The sequence below is a fragment of the Sceloporus occidentalis genome, unplaced genomic scaffold (assembly GCF_023333645.1).
Source record: "Sceloporus occidentalis isolate IW3139 unplaced genomic scaffold, rSceOcc1.0.p SCAF_25, whole genome shotgun sequence".
Classification (NCBI taxonomy): domain Eukaryota; kingdom Metazoa; phylum Chordata; class Lepidosauria; order Squamata; family Phrynosomatidae; genus Sceloporus; species Sceloporus occidentalis.
Window position 1 is genome coordinate 1,633,234 of NW_028317005.1, and position 21,717 is coordinate 1,654,950.

Below are 21,717 nucleotides of genomic sequence, written 5' to 3' on the forward strand. Positions count from 1 at the left end.
ACAAAATAGGATTGTGAATATCGCCTCCTGTGTGATAGATCTAACGAAAAAAACAGTTGATCTAACCTGATCTAACGAATATCTACCAAGATCCATTAAAAAAAATCCAAATTTCATGTGAGGGGGGGCCAGACCGTATGTGTACCCATCCCCCGCACACAAAATAGGATTGTGAATACCGCCTCCTGCGTGGTAGATCTAACGAAAAAAACTGTTGATCTAACCTGATCTAACGAATATCTACCAAGATCCATTAAAAAAAATCCAAATTTCAGTTGAGGGGGGGCCAGCCCCTATGTATACCCATCCCCCGCACACAAAATAGGATTGTGAATATCGCCTCCTGTGTGATAGATCTAACGAAAAAAACTGTTGATCTAACCTGATCTAACGAATATCTACCAAGATCCATTAAAAAAAATCCAAATTTCAGTTGAGGGGGGGCCAGCCCCTATGTATACCCATCCCCCGCACACAAAATAGGATTGTGAATATCGCCTCCTGTGTGATAGATCTAACGAAAAAAACAGTTGATCTAACCTGATCTAACGAATATCTACCAAGATCCATTAAAAAAAATCCAAATTTCAGTTGAGGGGGGGCCAGACCGTATGTGTACCCATCCCCCGCACACAAAATAGGATTGTGAATACCGCCTCCTGCGTGGTAGATCTAACGAAAAAAACTGTTGATCTAACCTGATCTAACGAATATCTACCAAGATCCATTAAAAAAAATCCAAATTTCAGTTGAGGGGGGGCCAGACCGTATGTATACCCATCCCCCGCACACAAAATAGGATTGTGAATATCGCCTCCTGTGTGATAGATCTAACGAAAAAAACTGTTGATCTAACCTGATCTAAGAATATCTACCAAGATCCATTAAAAAAAAAATCAAAATTTCAGTTGAGGGGGGGCCAGACCGTATGTGTACCCATCCCCCGCACACAAAATAGGATTGTGAATACCGCCTCCTGCGTGGTAGATCTAACGAAAAAAACAGTTGATCTAACCTGATCTAACGAATATCTACCAAGATCCATTAAAAAAAATCCAAATTTCAGTTGAGGGGGGGCCAGCCCCCCCTCATTAAATATGCAATATCTCAGTAATTAGACTAGATCTAACAAAAATTTTGTCTGATCAAACCTGATCTAACGTAGAGCTATCATAATCAGTAACATTTTGTTGAAATTTTTGTTGAGGGGGGGCTGGCTACGGGTTAGCCCCCCCTGAAAAAGATTGTTAATATTGCCTATTTTAGAGTAGATCTAACGAAAAAAACAGTTGATCAAACCTGATCTAACAATGATCTAACAAATGCCATGATCTTTTGTAAAAAAATTTAATATGGGGGGGCTAACCCGGGGGAGGTCTTGATGTGCTCATCCTAAGTGACCATCAGTCCAACAAAATCCTTAAGCCTCACTAACTCTCGGTTTAGCTTACTATCCTTTGCACCATACTAAAATTAGTTTACAAGAAATCCCTGGTACAGTATCTTCTTAATGCAGGATTAGGTGCCATCCCATAATATACATAATTTCCCCAGGTACAGACTCTTATGGTATACACTACAGAAAGTACTCCCATGTTTGCTCATATGTTTATCTTAGTCTGTTCTGTAGATCAGTTCATCTCACATAAGCTAAATATACAGCACATCACATTTATCATACTGATACTAGAACTTTAACAGTGGTAAAAGGGTCATTTTCACACCTTTTCTACAGTTGTTCTGCTGTGAAAGCAGATCTTGACAGAAGGGCGTAAAATCCTCTCCTGTATCGACTAACAAAGTTATTATTACCTTCAGCTGTCTAGCCTAATTGTCCAAGGGCAACAGAGAAAAGAGACAAGCTGACAGCCAGCTTCCAATCACTCACTTGTACAAAATAAATCTGTTTTTGGCCTGGCTCATGAATTTATTAATTTGGGCTTCAAACTCTGCCTGACACCAGTGAAAGGAAAAGTGGATTCTTGCTTGTTAGTTAAGTGGAGAGGGGCTCAGTGATATGTCATATGTGCAGAGTATGCATGACTGTAACTAAATATATGTACATACTGCATTCAATAAATGTAGTGATGCAGCAGCCATGGCAAATGGTTTTCGTTTACAGATGCCACGTGCAAATCAATTAATTGTACACATTTGTGTTATTTAACTTGTTAGCGTTGGCAGTTTGCCTCAAGTGGACCTTTTTAATATGCTGATGATAAAAATGTCAATGTTCAGAGTGGATAAGTTTTTAGATTGTAGTGCGTGTAGCATAGATAGGTGTGTCTGCATTGTTTTTATGGTACATTACCCCCATACACTGACTTATCTATGTGTATATCTTGCATTTAATGCATATATATATATATAGACTATAAGACTAAGATCCAGATTGCCCGCAGCACTGCAGGGGACCTGGATACTCCTTTCTGGCGACCTCCGCTGCTGCCTGCACTTCCTTTGGGGCTTCCATGACCATCATAGATGCCCCAGCGGAAGTGCCAGGCAGAAACGGAGGTTGTCTACGCGCATTGCACAGATGTTTACCGGCTGCCAGAGAGGAGTCTCCTCTCTGGCAGCCAGTGAACATCTTCTCAATGCGCGCAGGCAACCTCCGCTTCTTCGGTCCTTCCACTGGGTCTTCTACGCCGGCGTGACATGACATTCTGGTGCTCAGTCATAGAAGCCCCGGTGGCCCCCTCTAGACACCAGGGAGTCTGGAGAATGGGGGAAAAGTCTGGGGATGCATTTGTAAGTCTGGGCAGGGGGGGCAGAGTCGCATATAGGGGGTTTAAGAGTGGGGGCAGAGTGGCATATAGGGGATATAAGGCATTTCTAGGAGCAGATCAGGGAGGCAGAGTGGTATACCTGCGGGAGGCAGAGTGGTATACCTGCAGTCAGATGTACATAACTGGAGGGCAGGTTGGCAAATAAAAGGAAATAAAAACAAAAAATTTATTTTTCTCAATCATTGTTTTTATTAAATCTGAAAAAAAAATTTACATGTGAAACCATATTTACTAGTACAATTTTTATTCTATAGGACAGTCTTATATTCAGGCTTCTTCTTTTTCCCCTAAGTTTTGGGGGGTCATCTTATAAGAGCAAATACTGTAATTTAAGGAGGGCATTTAGCTACCATATGCGTTAAACTACATTTGAGTGTCCCTATAGGTATGCATGGGATAGGCATAAGACTAGTCTGAAAAACAACAGGGTAAAGTTTACATTTAAAATGGGGAGATTAGTTGAGCAGAAAAATTATTATTTGCAATCAGTAATATGTAGTGACATATTTTGTATTTGACAGGTGCCCTGTCCTCTTTGTTATAAACCCCTTCATATATAAAAAATTACATACTTTTTACATAAAACTATGTTTTTTATATATGGGGTCTCATGAATTGTACCTCGATATGTTTCTGATATGAATTGTGAAGTGAAATGTGTAGCGTATATAATATTTTACAATATACACGATGCGTTTCAATTATATTAGAGGGAAAAAGCATTATAATCTTTATACAGTATTTTTATGCATAATTAATAATTTTTTTTTAAAAAGTTGCAAAATCTTGCAATACCAACATCTAAAAAAGTTACATAAGTTACGAAGCTTGCCGAGATGTTTAGTGGGGATATGTGGGTTTTAACGGGTAGATTTCATACACGTTTGGTGGAATTATATTAAGATTCAACCACTGTGGAAACAGATTTTTGATGAGATACAAAAAATATGTGGAGTTAAACTACATTGCCCTTCTCCATTTAAACTTAAATTAAACAAATCACAAAGAAAAGCAAACAAGACCCCAGAGTTAAAGGGGACAAATTATTTAATGTAGAATGGAAAGAGGTGCAACTATGGTTGATGGATATAACCATACCTGGGAACTTCTCGGCTCCGGCTACCCGGAGCCCTCCCTTGCGAGATGCGGCCAGGACTGCACACTGACGCCAGGTGTCAGTGGGTGCCCCCCCCATTTAAAGGAAAAAATGGGCGGGGAGCAGGGCGTGTCAAGCGACTAGGAGGATTTGGGTCTTGACCCGGAGAACAAAAAGTGACATCACCGCGATATAAGTGCTCAAAATACATGAGTAACCTCGTGCCATAAATTTCTGATACAGCTGGAAAATATGTATCTCCTTTTTTTCTTCAGAATTATTCTGGATCACCCTAAAGAACTGAGATCGCGGTAAGGATTTTAACAGGTGGATTGGATAGGCAGTCTTGGCGTGCAATATGGTGTTCCAGTCTGTCGGCTTTGTGTAGAGTGTGAAATGCAATTTCTGTTGGTGTTTGTATATCTCCAGGTCCAAGTAGTGGACTTTATGGGACCTGGGGTATTATTGATGCAATCCACCATGAACTCCGCTTCTTTTATCGTGCCCCTCCACTAGATAAAAATATCATCTATCAAGGGGTATACAGTCCATTCTTCTCCTCATACTTCACCAAGATATTAGAATGTTCTATTTGGATCATGAAGGCATTGGCATACATTGGTGCCATAGCTGCACCCACTGATGTTCCGGCTACTTGCTTGAACCAATCTTGCTCAAAACGGAAGTACTTTTCCTGTAAGGTCAGTAACAGCAATTCCAACACAAATTCAAGGTGAGGACCCCGATATTCCGGTGAATGTGTGAGGAGCTTTCGCATAAGGGAAATAATAATAAAACACTGTGTTTTCTTAAAAACCATGAATCATTGTTTTATTATTATAATTTAATATAAAACTTGTAGTACAATTATATATATACAGTAGGAACTAGCACTGCATGGGTTAAATGATGACTTCATGACCGGACAGCTGAGTCTGATGATTACATTGAATGTGACGAAGCACAACCAATGAACAGAGCCCTACTGGGATAAAAGCAAAGCAATGAACACATGATTCTATACATCACAAGAAGCCCTGGGCAGGGGCAAAACTCGCCTGACATCATCCGGAGGTACCTACGCGTGAATTACCTGCGAAGAAAAATATCCAGGACTCCTGAGAATTGTTTAATTATATGCATTGTTAGTGACTCTCGTGAGAGTAGTCACCACTGCTAAGAGTAAGCCTTTTTAATCTTTTTCAACTTTTAAAAAAGGTATTACACTATATCGTATTTCCCTCATGCTTTATATAATATGAGCCAATTCCATCCACCATATGTCAGAGGTTGGGATCTGAAAAAATAAAATTAAATCACAATGATTAATTTCCCAATGCAGTTTCTGGCTAAAACTACAGTTATCTCAGTTATTCACCTTTAAGCTTTCTGTGGGGAAGTATGTGTGGCTTTTTTTGTTTATCATCAGTCGGTATATAAGAGCCAAAGCAAACATTCAAAATCTAGAAGAAACGAGACACTTGCTCATGTTAAGGTTTATTCTGGACTTCAGCTTTCCAGCCACAAGGCGAATTGATTTCCTAAAGTTGTGACCATTCTAATTTAAAGATATAAACTGGAGTATATTTGAACTATATTTCAACAGCTATTTAAAGCAAACCTTTGCTCCAGATGTCAATTTCAGACACCTTAGTACTTTACCCTTTCCTTTGATCTGCAATGGCATCTGTATTTTTTACAATGTAGACACGAACACGGAGTGGCTCATTAAGTGGGTGCGTATTTTGGCCATCTGGAGCTTGCAAAATTACTTTAAAAAAAGATGTCAAAGCAGATGAAGCTATTGGCATCCATCCTTATGGGCAATGGTGCTATGTGACTGATCATCCAGATGTTGCCAAATGAGCTATCTATGCAGCTGCTGGAGCAGTTAAAATTCTCCCATTAAAAGAATTTTGTTGTTCCTAATGTTTTGTGCTTACACTGCCAAACATTACAGGGTCACAAACAACTCAGAACATGCATTCAGTCTGGTTACAAAGTTTTCTGATCTCATGCTGACAGTAGCAGGGAAAATAATATGATTGCTAGCGGCTCTATTAAAGCAGTAGTGATGACGATTTTCTCACGGATCATTGAATCTCATCATTTTCTCTAATGTGACACAGTGGTGGGTTACCTATGTGGCTCTTCACGTCACTAGTGCCGAGTATCTGTGCCTGCACAGTTGGTAGTTTTGGTTTTCATTAGCATTTGCTTGTCCGCTGAGAATGTAACTTTTTGGATTATATAAACCGGTAACAAACTAAACCCACACGCTCTTTAGTTCCTGAAAAAAGGCCTTGGCCACCATCCGAGTGTGTATGGCCAATACAGCAGTATTGGTTATAATGTCTCCAGCAATCTTCAGGCTGCGGAGCAGTGTTTGGTCATACATACTTTACAGTAAGAGCGGTGAGATTATGGAACTCTCTGCCAGAGGAAGTGGTGATGGTAAACTCAATAAAAGAGTTCAAAAGGAGCCTGGACGTGTTTCTTGAAAGCAATAATATTACAAGTTATGGATATTAGATTAATAGGGACAGAACGTTGATCCAGGGATTTATTCTGATTGCCATATTTGGAGTCGGGAAGGAATTTTCCCCCTGGTATGGGGCAATTGGCATCTGCTTCATAAGGGTTTTTTGCCTTCCTCTGGATCAACACAGTAGGGACACAATATGTATATAGGTTGAACTTGATGGACTTTGGTCTTTTTTCAACCTTATGAACTATGTTACTATGTTACTATGTTACTATACCCACTTCCTACTCCTTTATAGTCCAACCAGGGCCTCTATACATTTGGCTAGCTTTGCTCCCTGATTGCAGCCATACCCCAGAGGGGCACTTCGGGCAGCCAGTCCTGACACCTGTGGGCTTCTGAGGCTGTCCCTTGGATATGAAGATAAGAAAGAGGATATCGATTTTTGGGCGTCAAAAGGGGGCAACTGGAGGTACTAACCATGCATCTTTATCTTTATTAAATGAAATAAAATTAATAATAATTAGAAAAAAACAGTAAAAAAAAAACAGTAAAATGTAAAAATAATTTCCCACTGATGTCACTATCAGGGGAACCTTCAAGCTGAAAAAAATTTTTACATTTTTTTTTTAAAAAAGGCAAAAAAAAAAATAATATATATAAAAAAATATATTTTTGTGAGCAAGTCCTAAAATTAGCACATTAGCTTAAAACAATTCTCGCATGGAAAGAGTTAAAATACTGGCATATTAAATGCCCATGGGGTGTCTACTTTCAATTGAATTGGCCGGGTTCAACAATGTCCCAAATAACACGGGGGGAAGGATGGCCACACATCTAATTTCCAATTAGAAAAATGCACACGTACCAAATGTGGCCTTATAGTTCCCCCAAAAAATGACAAACCCATGCATGTGGGGTATCACTGTACTCAGGAGATGTTGCTGAACACATATTGGGGTGTCGTGTGACAGCGGTATAAACCAGGAGCTGTAAATTCATACATAACATAGGTGTGTGGGGGAAAAATACACACAAAAGAATACTACTGCAAACTTTGAAAAAATTCTGGTGGTAAAATGTGTGCATGCAAAGAGTTAAAATACCAGCATTTAAAATACCCTGGGGTGTCTAGTTTTCAAAAATATATGGTTTTGTTGGGCACACTGAAATAGCCCGGCTCAAAGATGTACCAAATAGGGCATGGGCAGTGGATCCTCAAATGCCAAAGTTCAACATTGAAAAATGCGCATGCCCCAAATGTGGCCCTTTTGCCCCCAAACAGCCAGGCAAAATCATTCATGTGAGGTATTGCTGTACTCAGGAGATGTTGCTGAACACATATTGGGATATTTTATGATAGTGACATATACCAGAACCTTTTAATTCATACCTGAAGTAAAATGTGTGTGACAAAACAAATGCAAAAAAATGACTACCACAAAGTTTGCCAAAGACTGGTGGTAGATATGGTGCATGGAAAGAGTTAAAATACTAGCATTTGAAATACCCAGGGGTGTCTAGTTTTCAAAAATATATGGGTTTATTGGGCACACTGAAATGGCCCGGCTCAAAGATGTACCAAATAGGGCATGGGCAGTGGATCCCCAAATGCCAAAGTTCAACATTGAAAAATGTGCATGCCCCAAATGTGGCCCTTTTGCCCCCAAACAGCCAGGCAAAATCATTCATGTGAGGTATCGCTGTACCGAGGAGATGTTGCTGAACACATATTGTTTTACGATAGTGACATATACCAGAACCTTTTAATTCATACCTGAAGTAAAATGTGTGTGAAAAAACAAATGCAAAAAAAATTAGTACCATAAAGTTTGACAAAGGCTGATGGTAGAATTAGTGCTTGGAAAGGGTTAAAATACTAGCATTTGGAATACCCTGGGCTGTCTAGTTTTCAAAAATATATGACCTGATGGGGTAAATTGCATTGGCCGGCTTCAAAGATACCCGAAATGGCACATGGGGGGAAGAATTACCAGATTTGGAAAAAATGGCTTTGAAATAGCAAAACGCTACCTGTACTTATTGCTCCATAACGTGCAGAAAAAAGCAAAAAAACATAAAAACATTAGGTATTTCTAAACTCAGGACAAATAGTAGAATCTATTTAGCAGGTTTTTTCAGCACCTTTTATGGATGAGTAAAAGATTTTTCAACTAAAAGTTAGAAAGTCATTTTTTTCTAAATTTTTCACCATATTTTATACTTTTTTTTAGGGCTGCAACTAACGATTATTTTCATAATCGATTAGTTGGCCGATTATTTTTTCGATTAATCGGATAAAAAAATGAATGTAAATTTTTCATTTATTTAAAATAATTTAATAAACAAATTGTTAAATACAAACATCAGAATAAAAAAAAACTTTGATAAAATACATTTCTTGTCTTTATTTCCCAACCAGCCCCCCCCAATTTATGCACGTTTGAGCCCAGGCTTGCCACGCTGCCTCCCACATATGCCACGCCACGCTGCCTCCCACATATGCCACTCCACGCTGCCTCCCACATATGCCACTCCACGCTGCCTCCCACATATTCCACTCCACGCTGCCCCCCACATATACCACTCCACGCTGCCTCCCACATATACCACTCCACGCTGCCTCCCACATATGCCACGCCACGCTGCCTCCCACATATGCCACTCCACGCTGCCTCCCACATATGCCACTCCACGCTGCCTCCCACATATGCCATGCTGCCTCCCACATATGCCACTCCACGCTGCCTCCCACATATACCACTCCACTCTGCCTCCCACATATGCCACGCTGCCTCCCACATATACCATTCCACGCTGCCTCCCACATATGCCACTCCACACTGCCTCCCACATATGCCATTCCACGCTGCATCCCACATATGCCACTGCACGCTGCCTCCCACATATGCCACTCCACCCCCACATATGCCACTGTGCCTGATACGCCTTATACCCCCTGATACACCACTCCATCCTCCCCAGACATCCCACACTACCTCCCAGACATGCCACGCTGCCCTCCCCACATATGCCACTCCAGTCTACCCCCAGATATGCCACTGTGGCCCCAGATATGCCTTATACACCCTGATACACCACTCCGTCCTCCCCAGACATGCCACACTGCCCTCCCCACATATGCCTTATATACCGTATATGCCTTATACCCCCGGATATGTCTCTCCGTCCTCCCCTGATATGCCTTATACCCCCCAGATATCTCATGGTGCCCTCATAGAGTCACAGACCCGTTCACATCACACTGACATCATACTTTTTTAAATAAGTACTGGGTTAATCTTCACTGCCCCAGGATTTAGATTCCCCTTAGTTTGGCCCCCCTTTATCTCTAACTGCACCTTAAGTTAACTTTATTAAATTAATCAAATTAACCCTCAGTCCTCATCATTAAATTAACCCTAAACACCCCATTAACCATAACTACCCCTAAATTAACTCTAAATACCCCATCAAAACAACTACCCTAAATTAACCCTAAACACCCCATTAACCATAACTGCCCCTAAATTAACCCTAAACACCCCATTAACCATAACTGCCCCTAAATTAACCCTAAACACCCCATTAACCACAGCATCCCCTAAATTAACCCTAAAGACCCTGTCAACCACAACAGCCCCTAAATTAACCTTAAACATACCATTAACCACAACTGCCTCAAATTAACCCCAAACACCCCATTAACCACAGCTGCTCCTAAATTAACCCTAAACACCCCATTAACCATAGCTGCCCCTAAACACCCCATTAACCATAACTTCCCCTAAATTAACCCTAAACACCCCATTAACCATAACTGCCCCTAAATTAACTCCCACTTACCCTAACTTTCAGCAGCCCAAATATTAATTTTATACTTACAGTTAGATGAGTGTCACAGCCATGTGGTTCTGGCCTTCTGGGAGAAGGAAGGGGGCGGGGCAAGTTGTCACAGTGATTACAGGGAGGGGCTGGTAAGTAGGAGCTGCTGCTGTGAGTCAGACTAAACGGATTATATAATGAGGGGTATTTTTCAGAGCGTTTGCTCTGAAAAAACCCTCATTTTATAATCGATAATAATCGATTCAACTAATCGATAATGAAATTCGTCGGCAACGAATTTCATTATCGATTATTATCGATTTTATCGATTAGTTGTTGCAGCCCTACTTTTTTTAATAGTAAATAATATGATACAATCAAAACAATGTAGTCTAAAGAAAGCCCTTCTTGTCCTGGAAAAAACAATATCTAATGTGTGTGGGTTCAGTAAACGGGAAAGAAGAAAATTACAGCTAAACACGAGCAGCGCAGAAATGTTAAAACGGCCATTGTCACGAAGGGTACAAAAAGTAAAATCAGCCTTTGTCACGAAGGGGTTAAATGACTGGAAAAGCCTCCCAGCAGAAGTGGATGGCATATCATGAATGTACGAGAAGGCCCAGGTCTGATTAAGATTTATGTTTTCATAGAAGGAAAAGCAGCAGACTAGATGGACCCTTGTTTCTTATCTACCATCATATTCTGTTTTGTAGATAGGTTGCCACCTTTTGCATTTCCTGGACACTATTTGAGAAAGTAGAGAGGAGAAAAAATAAAATAATAGAAGCAACAGGGAGGAGAAAAACAGAGCGGAAAAGAAACAGCTGGAAAAAAGAGAGTAAAGAGGTATAGGTGAGAAGCGAGAAAAGAGAAGGAGAGAGTTGAAAAGGGGGCAAAAAAAATAGCAAAAAGGCCAAAAAAAGAGCAAAAAGAGGGGGATCAAAGCAGAGCAAACAGGTAATATATAACATGTTTGCACTTTGACCTCCTGTGTAATAATATACCCCACTTCCTTCCGGGGTGTAAACTGCTTTGGGTAGATCCCTTATGACTGAAAATAACCGTAGGAGTTTGTTGACAACCTTCACTAGCATAAAGAACCTCAATAATACCAAACATTAGAGCACTGCGCATGCCAGAACGATTCGACATTGTTGAGTTCGCTCTGGTTTAAACGGTTTAATTAAAACAACGTTTCAGGGAGTACATTCTATGTACGCTTCCTTACGTTTCAAAATGTAAAACTTTATTTAGCAACCGCGACAAACAGAGTCTCATCGCTGTATACTTTTCCATACGTTCAACAGCAGAGGGCGCAGGTGTTCTATTTCACGGAAATAAATATACGGAACATTCGGGTGACTGTTTGTTTCCTACCGGATACTAAGCTTCAGTGCACATAGTACATCCAGAGAGAGGGGGGAAGATGCTGTTGGTTCTGAGCGACGAACACCGGGAACACCTGCGCATCCTTACCCAGGTGGACAGCGCGGGTGAGTCACGTGACGGGAAGCGCCGTACAGGGTCAGGGCGGGATCGCTGGGCCCTGATAATCATTCGGCTGCTGTGACAACGGTTCGGTCCTTCTTTAACGCAGTGACCGAGCGAGTGGAGGTGAAATTCGGCAATAAAAACATGCAATGTGTTGACACCCTGGAGGGTTTTGTGATTTCTCTCTGTCCCAAATCCTACCCAGAGCAGGGCCGGTATACAGACATCAGCCTAATAAAATCAAAGCAGAGACAGAACTCGCTCTATGTACCAACAGTATGTTTTTCCTCATTGCTGGCATATATATATATATATATATATATATATATATATATACACACACACACACGTATATTAATGTGATTGGTTGAAATGTGGCGGTGTCTTGTGTTTGACATCTTTGAGCGAGCGAAGATTTCTTCTTCCATTTGTCATTTTTGTTGGGCGGTTGTAAAGGCCTGCTTTATGTGGGAAGCGGGTTGGAGGTAGCTTGACCTGCCTTTGCTTGTACCGTCCCACCAGGCAGCCGTCCCGACTGTTTATAATGTGGCTGCGGCAAATTCTGAATATTAAATAATCCTGTAATTCCCTTCCGCGTATTAAACTAATGTAGGGTGCCTGGGACATTTTTAGTACCTTCTTGATGTGGTCCCGTCCTCCTGTGGATGCAAACAGAACTCGGCATACAGGCACGGAAACTGCTGAAAGGAGCAAGCAGAAATAGTAATCATTTCAGACAAACACCCAATAAATCTGGAGAGCCGGTTGTACGTTAGGTGGATCTAATGCTTCCGAGCAAGACCCCAAAGTAGATAAACAAAAGATAAAGTAAAGCAGCGAATTAAAAGGTGAACAAGTTAATGCCTTGTATTAAAAATCATCAAAGATGAGCCACCTCACAGATCTGCTGCCAAACAAGCATGTAAAGTCAATAAAATAAGCCATTTTAATGTAACGGTGCGGTCAGGTAGTGTTGCAGTCCATTAAAAATAAGTGTGGAAGGTAAATAGTTAATCTCGAATAAATCCATCTTTGAACGGAGTCCTGTGTTTGTCCTCCTCAGCCAGAAGAAAATGGATGTATTGGTCCAAGCACTCTTCTTTTCAGTTTTGGAGGGTGAGCACAGTTGCCTGTTTTATGCAAGCCATGCATGCTGCCACTTAAACGTTTGGTCATGGAAAATATAGACGTTTCTAGCTGTGCCAATCTTTTTTTTAAAAAAACTTGGATTCGCGAACACAACGTGCCATTGAAACACATGAGTGATGCTGATGAATGGCCTCTGTATGCCTATGAAGATGTTCCATTAAAAATCAGCTACAATAGTCATTTACAACGTTAACAACATCTGCGCTGCATTTCTTTCAAAAACAAAGACAATTTCTATGGGACCCCAATCTTTTTAACCCCTTCATTCCCCTATAGACGTACCGGGACTTCCAAAAAACGCCCACAAAGAAACCCCTATGGACGTCCCGGTACGTCCAGCCCTTCGTGCAGCTTCAGGGACACATCCCTGCCGCTGCACGGGCTCCCCCCTGGCAGCAGAAGCCGGCATCGCCGGCTTTCTGCTGCCCGATCTCCCGTAACAGCTTCCGGCATGAAAGCCGGTAAAAGTGTCACTGCTGTCGTAACCCGGAAGGTCATCGGAGGATGAGGCACAGAGACGCTGCGATCTCTATGCAGGTCTGTGAGAACCTGCATAGAGATCACAGTGTGATCGGTGCAGGGGGATCGCGGGGAGGGGAGTGAGAAACCATCTCTCTCACTCCCCCTCCCGTCCTGAAACGGAAAAGCTGAAAAAAAAAAAAGTTAATTCATTTAAAAAATATTAAATAAATCATTAAAATAATAATATAAATAAAATTAAATATAAATATAAATAAATTATAATGTGAGCTGTGATGTCATTGTGACATCACTGGCATGTTCAGGAGGTCCCTAGGAGGACCTCTAACCATTTCTGTGTAAAAATAATATATAAAAAATTAAAAAAATATATAAAAAAAGATAAAAACAATTATTAAAAAAACTTACTTCCCATTGCCCTAGCATAACATCTAGCCAGTATAACCCTTCTGCCCCCGTTCACAACCCCCAAACCCGTTAAGCCATAGGCATAAAAATTATACAAAATTGTACACCTTATAGTATGCTCCCTGGTGCTGGGAAAGTCTGGAAAATCTATATAAATTAGGTATTTCTGAAATCAGGACACCTGAATTGATAAACTTGGAGGGGATTTTCTATCACTTTACCTAATTTTGTGAGGATTCAGAGGGAAAATGTAAAAAAAAATTAGTTTATCTTTCTAATCTTCGCTAGTTTTTTACTAAATTTCTCATTCTAAATTTTCAGCTAATCATCCAACTATGGTATCAAACGAAAGCTCTATCTCTCCTTGAAAAAACAATATATAGTTTATATGGGTACACTATTCACAGGAAAAGAGAATCATCGCTAAACCGACATACCCCAAAAATGGCAAAATTGCTCTGGGCTTTGAGGTACCAAAAACCCCTGGGATTGAAGGGGTTAAACGGTATATAACTGTTACTCAAACTGGCCTTATTGGCCGGTTTATTTTACAGCATGCCTAAGAGTGATGTTGAATACCGCTTGTTACTTGAGCTTTGTTTCTAAATATGTTATCTTCAGCAATAAATGATCTTTCCCATTATCATTGCACAGTATGGGCCCCAATCCACCTTAACTTGAAGAATTATTTAAAAATCGTCAATATGCAATTTTATTAAGAACATTTCTTAATACATAAACAAACATCCAAAGCTTTCCAGGCTCAGAATATGACTTTGCTGACAGTCCCAGCAGGCGCCATGGTTAGAGTTGGAGTCCTGTCACTCCTGTACTTCAGCTTCTGCAGGGACACAGCTCAGTTTAAAGAGTCGCAACAATTCAGATCAATGCTTCGTGGGTTACTTACGTTGTTGTAGCTGTCAGTATGTCGCTGTCGCATGCAGATAAACACCCCCCCCCCCCCCCGCGGCTATTTTCTATTTAGCTCTACCATCTCTTTTTACTACTCTTAGAAAATAGTCCTCTTTCGAAGTTGGTACCTTTTTATTGGCCCGATGTAGAGTAAGTTTTGAAGACTGGATTAGTATTTCTAGAACGGAGTTGTCAATGTTGTGTGCGTTTTAGAAACCTTATTATAACCCTGCATATTTATTTGATCAAGGGAGTCTATGACCTTTTTTATAGGCACATTTCTAAATATGTCATGTTGGATTTAGGAAAATCCGAGAAGCCAGACAGCTCATATGTTTACGGCCGTTTTTATATTTCTTTGGATGAATACACACTTCCATGGCTCTTGCACCATTACAGGCTTCTAATTCCTACACTAAGTTGTACTGCCCTGTTAGGCACCCCCTAAACAATGTGCAAGAATGTACTTTATAACTATTTTCATGTGCATTGTTCAAAGTAGGGCTGCAACTAATGATTATTTTCATAATCGATTAGTTGGCCGATAATTTTTTCGATTAATTGTTGCAGCCCTAGTTCAAAGTAACAATAATAATAAAAACTGTACTTCCCATCCCCTCCATGGTCCAAGGCTTCTCACTACTGCTTGAAGCGGCCAGTCAGTAACAGGTTAGTGCTCCCATTGGGATAAGCGGGAGAGTTTTCTGCTCTAGCCTCTCATCCATAGCATTTGCCAGGTGTGCTGGCAGGGGGTATATCATGTGCAATGAATGTCCCCCCACCCGGTGGGAAAACAAACTGGGAGGCAGGCAAATACATAAGGAAGGGATTCTGCAGAATCCTCTATGTGCTTGCAAGGGGGGGGGGGGCACCATGTAACTTTAAAGGGACCTCCCAGCTATAAATATGACTGGAGTGCCCCTTTAAGTTTTTTCATAAATTGGCACTAATTGGCTTGTGCAATCAAAGATACATTTGAGCCTCCCCACCAACCAATTTTAGCCGAGACTAAAGGTAATCATTCCCAATGCTATACAATCGGTGATCTATGTGAATTTATTGAATATTACTCTTGCTATAAACTAGTCTGGTGCTCTGAAAATCGTATATCGTACAGGATGTGAGAATGTCATAAAAGCTGTGGGGTTTCTTGCTCCTGTCATGAAAGATGTATTACTTTCCTTAATTGGATTTAGGTCTTGTCTTCTCCTAGGCAGAAGCAAGAGGTTTTGCGAGGAGCTATTTACAGTTACATAGCATCTCCCCCTGGCTAAGAAACGGATAGTTAATTATGTATTAATTTCTTATGTTCATGTTTTAATCTCTTCTCTTTCCAAAGTGCTGTTCCACATACAGGTTTTCCCCATCTTTTCTAGATTCTTCTATTATAACAGGGATGTCTGCTGCAGGACTACGTCTCCCATACTCATCAGGCAGCCCCTTAGCTGAAAGAGCATTGTGGGAGATGTAGTCCTGCAGCAGCTGGAGGGCCACAGGTTGAACGTACCTGTGTATCCTTAAACTTCTGGCAAGAAGCCTGTTAGGACGTACAGGTGCGTCATGACTTTGTTGCTGTGTCCCTGCCGCTACATGGGAGATCAGGCTGTAGACTTACCCCTTAGCCCTTCCACTATAAGTAAAAAATAAATAAATAAAATCAATTCCCCCAAAACCTCATGTCAATAGTATGAAAAACTTGTGAATAGGTGTACTATGAATGAATGTGGCCCTTTGAAACATAAAATATATGAATCTGTGGTATGACTGTATCCAGGGGATGTCGCTGAACATAACTTGGGTCGTTGTTCAGCGGTGGCACTTACCTTATAGAAGAAAATTTGTAGGGGTTCATCAAGTATGGAAAGAGGATTCATGGTTTAACAAAATATGGTAAAAATGACAAAATATATTTTGGTCCTTTTGGTTATGAAAACACCTGGGACCGAAAGGTTTAAATATTGATGCGATTACATGTTAATGTAAAATGCAATAAGTAATAAAAATGATTAGTTGATGCATTTTTTGATGTCTTTCTACTTGGAACGTTTTTATGCTTCTTGCTTCCAGTACATATAGCACCAGTGATACAGTTTGATCATTTGTAGCTCACGGACCTGACCTGTTATGAGGTTGTGATTCAGTGTTAAGAGTTTGGGTAATGCAGTATAAAGTATTGTATTACTGACACTTTATGTTCTGTGTTTTTTCCCTACCAGTTGTAGGAGAATTTGGCCGAATAGCTGTAGAATTTCTAAGAAAAGGATCTAATCCCAAAGTGTATGAAGGAGCAGCACGTAAGTAGCTGACATATTCGACCGGTTAAGGTGGAGTTTTAAACCCTCAGCCCCAGATACTTCGTTATGTGATCTATTCTGACGTTGGTCAACCAAAATGTTAATAAAGGTAAACAGAGCTCAAATTCCTGACTATAATAAACGGGGCATAATATTCATATATTCTGCATTCTGAATGATGCCCTCTTTCTGGAATCATTACAGTTAGTACTTAGAATAACAATAATGTTTCCGAAACATGTGGGCCTCGAGGTTTTTTTTGGTTAAAAACCATAGAATTTTATGTAATTGTAATGCAAGTTGGAGTATTTTTTAGTTAGCCTTCTATCTGATAAAAGTTCTCCATTGGCTGCCTCTACTGAAACCTGGAAGCGTTGCTATGTAAAATTCTTGCATATGCTTAGTAGCAAACCTTTTGGAGTTACTGAAGAAGCAGCCAATCACATGTGTGGTAGGAAACCATCAGTGTTCATCTGATTGGCTGCTGCAACTTCTTTTTCTTTCAGTCTTTTGTACTTCTTTGTGCATACCCATCTTAAGTGCATTGATAAGTTGTTAAGATTGCTTTTGTTTTTCTTGTTTTTTTCCCCTGCAACTGTCTTCTAGGAAAGCTGGATGTTAGCAGCACATCTATCCAACAGGCTGTGGATGGCCTTACATACCTTCTCACTGAGAGCTCCAAGCTTATGGTGAGTAAGTAGGTTGTTAAATAACATGATGTAAATGAGTTGCAAGATCATTTACAGGATGGTTTTACTACAGAGGAATCTTGTCTATCTAATTTATTTCTTTGACCAGTATGGACTACTTCCTGGTCCATAATAGACCAAGAAGTAGTTGTTGATACAGATTTCTGAAAGGTGTTTGACACTGTCCCTCATAGAAGACTTATAGATAAATTGCAGTGTTTGGGTTTGGATGTTAAAATAGTTGAATGGATAAGGCAATGCTTGAGTGGCAGGTGACAGAAGATCATAGTTGTATATTCTGAGGAAGGTCTTGCTACCAATCTTAATGGTAAGTTATGTCTTTGAAGATGATACAAAGGTCTGCCACAGTGTAGACATTCCTGATGGAACAGGCCAAATGGCAAGTGATTTAAGTAAATTAGTCGAATGGTTGAGATTGTGGGAGCTGTACATATTATTTTAAATGCATGTATATAGCATCGGGGGCACTATTCTGTGACAACAAAACAGAGAGTTTTGGGAATCACTTTTTCTGAGGACTAAGGTAAGCTTGCAGTGCAATTAAATGTCACAAGAGAGTTCAGAAGAGGACTTCCAAAATGGTATGCAGCATAAACATTGTCATGAAAGACAAGTATGTATAGCTTGTTTGAAAGAATTGGAGATGTGATAGAAAAGACTTAATGGCCTGACATAGGAGGAAAGTTTATTTCGAATGAGAAATGTTAAAATAAGAGGTCATAGTCTAAAACTAGAGGGTCCGGTTTTTATGTGATGAAGGAAGTTGTACTTTACTAAAAATACTTTACTAATAAAGCTTTCCTGAATCTAACACAACGTCAAGGACTGATTAAGACATGCATCTTACTTCAAGAAAAATGAGAAGACTAGATGGGCCAAGTGGTTCTTATCTGAAGGCAGAATACTATATTAATGAATATGCTCCTTTTCCCACAGATTTCTGAGATTGATTTTCAGGACTCAGTGCTTGTTTTGGGCTTCCCAGAGGAACTGAATAAAGTTCTGCTCCAGTTCTACCTGGACAACCGGAAGGAGATACGGAAAATTCTTGGTGAACTGGAACCATCCCTTCCTCATTATCACAATATGGAATGGCGGTTGGATGTTCAGGTAACAAACTCTCTTCTGAAGTGTTTTTTGTTTTTTGGGGTTTTTTTGTAATGGGCAAACATGTTTAACCCCTTCGTGACAAAGGCTGATTTTACTTTTTGTACCTTTCGTGACAATGGCCGTTTTAACATTTCTGTGCTGCTCGTGTTTAGCTGTAATTTTCTTATTTCCCGTTTACTGAACCCACACACATTAGATATTGTTTTTTTCAGGACAAGAAGGGCTTTCTTTAGATGACACTTATTTGATTGTATCATATTATTTACTATTAAAAAAGTATAAAATATGGTGAAAAATTTAGAAAAAACTAACTTTTCTAACTAACTTTTAGTTGAAAAATCTTTTACTCATCTATAAAAGGTAATGAAAAAACCTGCTGAATAGATTCTACTATTTGTCCTGAGTTTAGAAATACCCAATGTTTTTTTATGGGGCACGTTATGGGGCAATAAGTACAGGTAGCGTTTTGCTATTTCAAAGCCATTTTTTCCAAATCTGGTAATTCTTCCCCCCATGTGCCATTTCGGGTATCTTTGAAGCCAGCCAATGCAATTTACCCCATCAAGTCATATATCTTCCAAAACTAGACAGCCCAGGGTATTCCAAATGCTAGTATTTTAACCCTTTCCAAGCACTAATTCTACCATCAGCCTTTGTCAAACTTTATGGTATGTCAAAAAATTTTTGTCACACACATTTTACTTCAGGTATGAATTAAAAGGTTCTCGTATATGTCACAAAACACCCCAATATGTGTTCGGCAACATCTCCTGAGTACAGCGATACCTCACATGAATGATTTTGCCTGGCTGTTTGGGGGCAAAAGGGCCACATTTGGGGCATGCGCATTTTTCAATGTTGAACTTTGGCATTTGGGGATCCACTGCCCATGCCCTATTTGGTACATCTTTGAGCCGGGCCATTTCAGTGTGCCCAACAAAACCATATATTTTTGAAAACTAAACACCCCAGGGTATTTTAAATGCTGGTATTTTAACTCTTTGCATGCACACATTTTACCACCAGAATTTTTTCAAAGTTTGCAGTAGTATTCTTTTGTGTGTATTTTCCCCCCACACACCTATGTTATGTATGAATTTACAGCTCCTGGTATATGCCGCTGTCACACGACACCCCAATATGTGTTCAGCAACATCTCCTGAGTACAGTGATACCCCACATGCATGGGTTTGTCATTTTTTGGGGGAACTAAAAGGCCACATTTGGTACGTGTGCATTTTTCTAATTGGAAATTAGATGTGTGGCCATCCTTCCCCCCGTGTTAATTGGGACATTGTTGAACCCGGCCAATTCAATTTACCCCATCAAATCATACATTTTTTAAAAGTAGACACCCCATGGGCATTTAATATGCCAGTATTTTAACTCTTTCCATGCGAGTATTGTTTTAAGCTAATGTGCTAATTTTAGGACTTGCTCACAAAAATATATTTTGTATATATATATATTTATTTTTTTTGCCTTTTTTTTAAAAAATTTAACATTTTTTTTTTTTCAACTTGAAGGTTCCCCTGATAGTGACATCAGAGGGAAATTATTTTTACATTTTACTGTTTTTTTTACAATTTTTTTCTAATTATTATTAATTTTATTTTATTTTTTAATTTATTTTTACTAATCACACTGTGATTAGAAAGCTGGGCTCCAATGATTTGCATCTTTATTGGGTTTTTTTCCCGGGCCACCGCCATCTTGCGGATGGTGAAGATTGCATGCGGCTGTGACCGCTGTCCGGCGCGGTCACAGTCCATCCTGGGGTAAGTGTTTGGTGTCGCTGGATGCCATTTAAGTTTAGGAGGTGATCGTTCATCGCCTCCTAAACGCTTTTAAAACGGGTCCGCCCCGGGGAGGGGCCAGAGATGGGCCCTAGTGCCGATCGTGGCGTTGCTGAATGCCTCGAGGTCGAGGCATTAGAGCAACACCGTTTGAGTGAAAAAATCGATCACGGATCGATTTTTTTTTTCCACCCGTTTTAACAAATGACGGTCCTGGCATACATTATCCCCTGTGCACCAGGCATATGTATTAACATTAAATTAAAGTTAATTAATTAATAACACCGTGTCAGCAGATGTCACCCAGCATAACAGCCCTCCTCATACAGAGCCCATCATCCTGGGGACTTCACCTCATGAGTTTCTCCTCGCATCCACTAAAATACCGGTACAAGGAAGAAGGGGTCACGACCCCTGTAGTTACACCAGTGTACACGTCCCCTGCTGCTCTATGGTGGACCTGAATCCAAACCCTGCTGCTTGCCTGCAAAAGGGCTAAATGAATTACGTTACCTATACTTTAATGTATAGTCTGTAAACTTTATGGTTCTGTGTAAACTAAGTTAGAAAGTGTTTGCAATATAATAAACAGCTAACCACCTTTAACAGTTTAGATTGTCTATGAAATAATTTCTAAACTGTTATATGTGGTTAATAGTTTTTGTTGCTGTATTGTCTTCAGAGACTATGTGTGAAGGTAAAAGGTCTACAGATGAGTAAAAGTTGGCTAAATACAAGCATTCATTTTTTGTTTTCTTTCTTATATACGCACATTAGCTTGCAAGCAGAAGCCTGAGGCATCAGATAAAGCCCACAGTCACCATGAAGCTACACCTCAAACAAGATGAAGATGTCAGTACTAAAGTATTGCAGACTGATCCTGCCACATTACTCCATCTCATCCACGAACTGGAACAAGCTCTTGCAGAAATGAAGACCAATCACTGCCGACGAATAGTCCGCAATATCAAGTAGAGAGCGGATATTTGTAGCTTTGTTTTACGCAAGAATGTCATAAAACAGAATCGATCAATAATATATTTTGTAAGAACAGTATGTCCCATGCCACCTCACCTGCATGTATGCGTATTAAAGTACTTTAATATGCATTCTAAACCTGTAGAAAATTATTCCTGCTTTTGGCTGCTTGAAACCAATGGGATCGCTTTCTG

At 40.1% G+C, this 21,717-nt stretch overlaps 1 protein-coding gene across 1 annotated transcript; it reads left to right on the forward strand.

The window, feature by feature from the left end:
- Nucleotides 1–11,621: 11,621 nt before the first annotated feature.
- Nucleotides 11,622–21,520, forward strand: LOC149300241 (COMM domain-containing protein 2-like). The gene is made up of 5 exons (XM_089485453.1): nucleotides 11,622–11,688; nucleotides 16,852–16,929; nucleotides 17,536–17,618; nucleotides 18,576–18,749; nucleotides 21,323–21,520. Exons 1-5 carry the CDS (start codon nucleotides 11,622–11,624, stop codon nucleotides 21,518–21,520), a joined length of 600 nt encoding a protein of 199 aa, XP_089341579.1.
- The last annotated feature ends 197 nt before the right edge of the window (nucleotides 21,521–21,717 follow it).

Bases quoted from the DNA above. Each gene is read 5' to 3' on its own strand.
- LOC149300241 (XM_089485453.1), top strand. From the start codon at position 11,622: ATGCTGTTGGTTCTGAGCGACGAACACCGGGAACACCTGCGCATCCTT. The intron at 11,689-16,851 runs GTGAGTCACGTG...TTTCCCTACCAG, and splicing joins TACCCAGGTGGACAGCGCGG to TTGTAGGAGAATTTGGCCGA. The intron at 18,750-21,322 runs GTAACAAACTCT...TACGCACATTAG, and splicing joins AATGGCGGTTGGATGTTCAG to CTTGCAAGCAGAAGCCTGAG.